This window comes from Trypanosoma grayi (assembly GCF_000691245.1).
Source record: "Trypanosoma grayi strain ANR4 Tgr_899_V1, whole genome shotgun sequence".
NCBI classification, from domain to species: domain Eukaryota; phylum Euglenozoa; class Kinetoplastea; order Trypanosomatida; family Trypanosomatidae; genus Trypanosoma; species Trypanosoma grayi.
In genome coordinates, this window is record NW_008826518.1 from 1 (window position 1) to 6,893 (window position 6,893).

The window sequence follows — 6,893 nt, forward strand, 5'->3', positions numbered from 1 at the left end:
AAAAAAAAAAAAAGAAATGTGAAGTTGAAGTGGGAATAAAGAGATTTGTTATTGCTGCCGCTGCTACTTGATGAGACGCTACTACGTATTTGGGGTTATCCCAAAGAGAGCGGTACCAGAGAACGTAAAAAGGCGGCCTTGTTGTGCTGCTGCAGTCCCAAATTACCTGGGGTTGATGACCACTCCGCTGACTCAGTGCATCTCCCTGCCTTGGGTCTTCATCCGTGGGGCGTGTGCCGTGGAATAACTACTACTACTACTACTACTACAGCTGTTACTGTTGTTGTTGTTGATAATTCTGCATTCTCTGTCTGCGTCTTTATCCACATGCAGGGCGATTGGACTGGGAGAGCGAACAGCGCAGCACACACTCAGCCACATTGTATATATATATAATAATAATAATAATAATAACAGTAGTAATTGTTATTATTATTATTATTGTTCTATTTGTAGATTTATCTACACAAATAGTCAGAATAGGAGGAAGTTGTGGTGGCGGCGCGGCATGTCGGCGCTCCCCGCATCGTCACTCTCGCGGCTACGCGTCGTGCACAGGAGCTTTCTCACACGCCGTGGCGGCCGCCACGTGCCGCGCGCCGCTGTCGCCGTCGAGTACCGCCCAGCGGTGCAGAAGCGGGTCGGTGACGGCAACTACGAACGCGTCATCGACGCGGAGGCGCTGCACGGCGACGAGCAGCTCTTCTGGGGGGCGCGCCGCAGCTTCTACCGCAAGCCGGTGCAGTACTACCCTACATGGGACAGAGTCGCCCAGACGCTCATTCTCATGACGCGGCACGTGCCACGCGTGCCGCAAGAGATGGCGTTCCGACTCATGGCGGTGTTCCTCAAGCTGCTGCTGCTGCCGCGGCTGGTGGTGAACGCGGAGGTGCTGCTGCCGTCGTGGGTTGCCACGAACGCAGAGGGGCTCCTCCTCACTTCACGGGAGGGCGTAGAGGACGGGAAGCAGCAACAGCAGAAGAAGGATGATGCAAAGGAAACGAAGGACAGTAGCGCACATGAGCCAAAGAAGGAGTGATGATGAGATAACAGCCCTTTTCTGTATTGCTTTTGCTCGTTTTCTGCTGCGAATAGGATGAATGGTTTGGCTGGATGATTCGTACGGCTGCTGCGTCACATCTCCCTTCCGCGGTGCGCGTTTGTGTCCGTGTGCTCAACCCCCCACGCTGGGCGTGCATCTTCTCATGTCTGCCTCCTCGTCCTTGGTGCGTAGGCACACGTGAGCGGCACTCTCTCCCTTTTCCCCCATTTATTCTGTATGTTTGTATGCGTGTGTGTCACTGCGTTGCCTCGCGCGAACAGGGAAGAAATCAAGGAAAAGAAACGGCGGCAGTGCTGCAGAATGTCGGCCGACTGCATTCAACTTGTCGGCACAGACGTGCCTGGCAGCTGTGGCAGCTGCTGCTTCAGCGGCCATGTGCAGCACGAAGCGCTGCGGAGCCCGAGCGAAGAGGCGGCACCGACGACCACACCAGCTGCGGCAGCGGCAGCCAAGCCAGTGTGCAGTGACGGTCAGTTGCTCTTTTTCAACTGCCCGGAGGGAACGCAGCGGTTCAGCGCAGAGGCGAACTTGCGCCTCACACGTACCCGCGGCTTCTTCTTCACGCGCTGGGCGCCCTCTGCAGTGATGGGCATGCCGGGCCTGCTCTTCACTGTCAACGACGCGGGGGTGCGCCACGCCAACTTCTTCGGCCCCAGCAGCAGCAGCAGCACAGGAGTGGCAGCAGGGCTGGAGGGAATGCTGGACGCCCTGCGGCGGCATTACTTCTCCTACCGCCACATGACGTTTCAGCACCTCTGCGCTGGCCCGGCGCTGCGCCAACGGGAGACGCCACTGCCGTTGAATTACGTGTGCGAAGTGCCACTGCCACACGCCGCCTTGCCGTCTTTCTTTGTGCTGGCACTGCTGCTGAGCCCGACAAGCGCGCTACTGGGATTTCGCGTCTCGGGTCGCGGCGATGGGACGGAGGAGACGTACGGCTACGCCATTGTGCACGCACCCCCAGCGAGCTTCGACCCGCGCCGTGCAAAGGCGCTCGGCGTGCCTCCAGGGCCGATGTATGGCCAGCTAAAGCAGGGCACGGGTGTGTGGACCGTCGTCGGCGACGACAGCACGGCCGTTGCTGGTGGTGCGCTGCGCCGCTACATCCACCCACACAGCGTGCGTCAGGCAACGGTAGGCAGCAGCCAATTGTACGTCTCCCTCGTGCTTGACGGCGATGACAGCGCCGATGTGGCCGCCGCGATGCAGACGCTCTTCGGTCGCGAGGAGTCCGCCAGTATTGGGCAGCAGCAACAAGAAGATAAGGTTGACAGTTTGGCCAAAGAAATGGACGGCCAGGGCGAGCTGCAACGCCTTCTTGCTCAGTGGCAGCCGTCGTTGCTGTACTGCGACGCACACGCCGCGTCCGATGGCGCTGCGCAGAGGGAGCGGAAGGTGACGCTGGTGCATGCCGTGCATGTGCAGCCGGCACAGTTCTTCCTTGACTTGAGTGTGAGGGGCGGCGCGGCAGCGCAGTCGCGCTACGTGGACTCCATCTTTACAGACGTGCGGCGGGAGATTCGCCAGCAGGCGGTGCGGTGCTACCGCCGGGATGTCGGTGCTTCTTCTTGCAGCAGTAGCAGCAGCAGCAGCGAATGCAGGGCGACGACGCACCACTTCTGTGCCGCTGTGCAGCAGGAGTTCTCCGCTTTTCCTACGGCCCTCGCGCACCGCTACCACCTCAACAGCATTGCCGCAATGCAGTTCCCAATAAAACACCTCCCTGCTGCTGGTGCTACTACTGCTGCAGGGGGCGAAGATGATGGCGCTGACGAAAAGGGCCCTCTGTGGCCGTACGGGGTGAAGCACCAGCTGATACCAGCAGGTGCCGCTGCCGCCATTACCGACGGTGTGAAAGATACGGCGTCAGGCCCCACTGCTGGTGCGGTGTCGCCCTCCACCACCACAAGCGGTATTGGTGAACCCAACAAGAACAACAAGAACAAGAACAGTTCGAAGAGGCAGGATGTGGCAGGTCTGCTGCGTTACCCAACAGCAAACTCCGCCGTGGCGATGCTTTCGGCGCGGTTCCGCTCCATCATCGCGGGCACACAACAGCACACTGTGGGCTCAGAGGACGTATCTGCGGATGTTTCCGCATCGTCTTCGCTGTACAACAGCAAAACCTTTGATGGCCAACAAGACCACAACGACGGCGGTAGCGGTGATGCGTGGCACCTCGATGGTGGTGGGGCGCTGACGTTTCTTGGAACAGGATCTGCCGTGCCAAGCAAGTACCGCAACGTGAGCGGGACATATCTTGAAGTGATGTACCACCCGCGCCAAGGCACAGCACTTCGCCGCGCTATCGTTGTACTGGACTTTGGCGAGGGAAGTGCGGGGCAGCTGGCGATGTTGTGGGGTGGCGAAGCACTGCAGCGCTTTGTTCATGACCTAGCATTTGTGTTCATCTCACACGCCCACGCTGACCACCACCTCGGGCTGCTGAGCCTGCTGGAGCTGCGCCACCGTGTGCTGCTAGCAGCATCTGGCACGGAGCACAGCAAAGACAGCAGCAGCAGCAGCATCAGAACCGAGCCGCTCCTTGTTGTGTGCCCGCAGGAGGTGCACGAGTTCCTGCTGGAGACGTGGGGCTGCTGCGCTGCGTACCGGAAGTGGTTGCAGGAGGAAGTCGTATTCGACATCATTCCCGCAGAGCGGTGCAGAGGCGATGCGGAAAAACGATTTGCTTCTGATGCACCGGTGTTGTTGCCACGACTCAATGCACTGTGCGCGCGTTTACACAATGACACAGCGACAGGAACATCGACACCAGCAGCAGGAGTTGCTGCGGAAAGTCATGCATCGTCCCCACTGCTGTGGGCGGCTGAGGTGTTCCCAGTGCACCACCCCGCCAACGCCCACGCGCTGCTTCTCCGATTCCCTGCACCACCAGGGAGCGGAGGCACCGTCGCATCTCGCGTGCTGCTCTTCTCGGGAGACACACGCCCATCACAGCTTCTCATTGAACGCTGCCGCCATTTCACCCGCGCGAGCTGCAACAGTGGAATGCAGCAACAAGAAGAGCAAAATGAGGGTGGAGAGTTGTTCCTCTGCCTGCACGAGGCCACCTTTGGCGAGGGCTGCGAGGAAGAGGCGGTGCGGAAGTGCCACTCAACGCTCTCCGAGGCACTGCACGTCGCTGCTGCAGTTGCGGCGCGGCACGTTGTGCTCAACCACTTCTCGCAGCGCTACCCAAAGCTGCCGGCGCTGATGAAGTCCCAGCTTGATGGGAGGGACGTCGACCTGCATGGCAGACGCCGGCGTCGGCGGGAGGAGGAGGAGGAGGGCGGCGGCGAGAACGAACAACAACAGCAACAGCAGGAGGGGCAGACATCCAGTGCCGATGCGGTAGTGGCGGCTGGGGCGCGGAAGATGTGTTTTGGGTTCGACTTTATGCGCCTCAGCTTCGCGTCGCTGGAGAGTGGCGAAACGGCGCGGCTGACGCCCATGTTCGTGCAGCTGCTGGAAGAGTACGAGTCGTGGGGCGTCGGCACCACGAAACGATTACGCGAGTGATACAGTGGTGGGGGAGAGAGGCGAGATGAGGGAGCAGAAGAAGAAAAAAAGTTAATGGAGACAGTTGGTTGCTCTCTTCGTGTAAAGACTGCTGGCTAAGTGAGACAGCGATGATGGCGATGTTGAGGATTGCGTCTATTAGGGGGAAGGGGGCTGACACTGCCTGCAGCAATTGCAGCAGTGACTTCCGCCTGATCTTTCGTCGTTCGCATTCACCAATATCATTCATCCATGTCCATCCCCGCCTATCCTTTGCAATGCGAGCTGCGCATACATCCACAAAGTCGTTCCGTGTGCATCTTCCCTTCTGTCTTCTCTCGCACAAACACTCACGCTCTATTTCTCTCCCTTCTTCTCTATCTCTTGTACACACACACACGCACGCATATTTGACCACGACGTGCAAATAGGAGGCGCAAGCACCTGTGGCGCATAATCCGCGCACGCATCCATTTCATTACACGCATTCACGCAACCCATACACCGGTGGGCTGTTGGTCTCCTGACCTGCAGTCACCCACGAGAGATTGGTGCCGCTGGTTTTGTATCGTCAGCAAGAAGAGGAGCAACAGCAACGGCTGCGAGGATGATTGTGCTTCTGCGTCCAACGCTGATGCTGCGCGTCGCGAAACGCACTGTGGCGTCTGGCGGTCCACGGGCCCAGGCGAAAAGGGCCCCGGCAGCAGCAGCAGCCGCTGCTGCTGCCATCTCACGCGGGGCGCATGCCCACAGAGAGGGGATCAATGTGGTGAGTGCGGAGGAACAAGCAGCAGTAGCAAGGGACGAAGCGGCGGGGCAACGCAAGCTGCAGCGTGGCGCGATTGCGCAACATAGCATCAGCAAAAACAACAGTAGTAGCAGTGGCAGCAAGCCAGCCGCCCCATCCAAGGCAGATGCGGCAATTTCAGCGGCGTCTAGCTTCGTGCCTGACTATCGTGAGCGTGTCTTGCAGATCTTCCAGCGTCTAGCGGAGATCAACAACGCGCTACAGGAGCGTTACAAGGCGCAGTCGTACCAGATCGCCGTGGACAACCTCAAGCGCGACGACTTCATCTTCCTGAACCTCCCGCCGAACATCATGCCCCCCGGCGTGGACGATGCACAACGCCAGCGACTCCTCGACGCCGTGAACGCGACCCCAGCGGTGGGTGACAAACTCAAGGCGAAGATGGTGGAAATACTCTCAACGGGCGATCTCGCCGAACTGCACAGCCTGCAAGCAAAACCCATCATTCGCGCCATCCAGGAACTGACGCAGGTGCACGGCGTCGGCCCCCGAACGGCGGTGACGTTCTACAAGAAGTACGGCCTTAAGTCGGTGGCGGAGTTGCAGCAGCGTGTGAAGGAGCAGGAGGCTGAGAATAGTAGTAGTAGTAGTTGTTGTACTAGTAGTGGCGGCGCCAAGAAAGCGGTGAAGAAGAAGGCGTCGTCGACTGAGGGTGCTACAGCCCTGCACCTCACCGAGGCGCAGCGGCTTGGGTTGAAGTACCACGGTGACATCACACAGCGCATCCCACACGACGAGGTGCGGCTGCACGAGGCGTTTCTGAAGCTGCGGCTGCGCAAGTATTTGGGAAAGGGGTACGAGCTCTCCGTCTGCGGCAGCTACAGGCGCCGACAGCCTACCTCTGGTGACATTGACGTGCTTATCACACGCAAGACCAACGTCAAGGAGGCGGCTGCGCGCCGAGGGAAGCATGCAAGGGCTACCAGCAGCAGCGGCGGCAACGAAGGTGTGCTGGCGCCGCAGGAGGTACTCGCAGCCTTCGTGGCGGCGCTGCAGCAGGAGCGCTACATAGAGGCGACGCTCGCGCAGGGGCAAACGAAGTTCATGGGCGTGAGTCGGCTGAAGAGCTACAACTACAACGCTGGGGCGACGAGCCCGAAGCTGTACCCCGCGCGGCGACTTGACATCCGCTTTGTTGAGCCCGAGTGCTACCCCGCGGCGATGCTGTACTTCACCGGCAGCAAGAACTTCAACGTTGTCATGCGGGCAGAGGCGATTAAGCTTGGCTACGTCCTCAACGAGTACGGTCTCTTCCGCAACGACGCAGCGGCCGCCTCCGCCAGTTCTGCCGCGAAATCCGGCGAGGGACGTGGTAGCACTAGCAGCGATCGCGGCCGATGGAACGCGGAGGCGTTTCAGAAGTTGGTGCGGGCGCAGTACTACTCCGCCAAGTCCCCTGCGTTCGTGGATGACTGCAGCAGCGACGACGAGGACGACGATGATGCGGAGGCGGCGGAGGACGCGGGTAAGAAAAGAGGCAAGACAGGAAGGCTGAAACAGAAAGCGTCGCAGCAGCAGCAGCAG

The 6,893-nt window shown here is 59.6% G+C and overlaps 3 protein-coding genes across 3 annotated transcripts; 2 read left to right on the plus strand and 1 right to left on the minus strand.

The window, feature by feature from the left end:
- Positions 1-508: 508 nt before the first annotated feature.
- Positions 509-1,039, plus strand: DQ04_08991000 (hypothetical protein; the record flags this gene model as incomplete). Its single annotated transcript, XM_009315773.1, has 1 exon — positions 509-1,039. The coding sequence occupies one exon, from the start codon at positions 509-511 to the stop codon at positions 1,037-1,039; it is 531 nt and encodes a 176-aa protein (XP_009314048.1).
- A 324-nt stretch (positions 1,040-1,363) lies between these two features.
- On the plus strand, positions 1,364-4,582 carry DQ04_08991010 (ribonuclease Z; the record flags this gene model as incomplete). Its single annotated transcript, XM_009315774.1, has 1 exon — positions 1,364-4,582. One exon carries the CDS (start codon positions 1,364-1,366, stop codon positions 4,580-4,582), a length of 3,219 nt encoding a protein of 1,072 aa, XP_009314049.1.
- A 1,183-nt stretch (positions 4,583-5,765) lies between these two features.
- DQ04_08991020 (hypothetical protein) lies at positions 5,766-6,281 on the minus strand (the record flags this gene model as incomplete). The annotated part of the gene is made up of 1 exon (XM_009315775.1): positions 5,766-6,281. One exon carries the CDS (start codon positions 6,279-6,281, stop codon positions 5,766-5,768), a length of 516 nt encoding a protein of 171 aa, XP_009314050.1.
- Between the last annotated feature and the right edge of the window lie 612 nt (positions 6,282-6,893).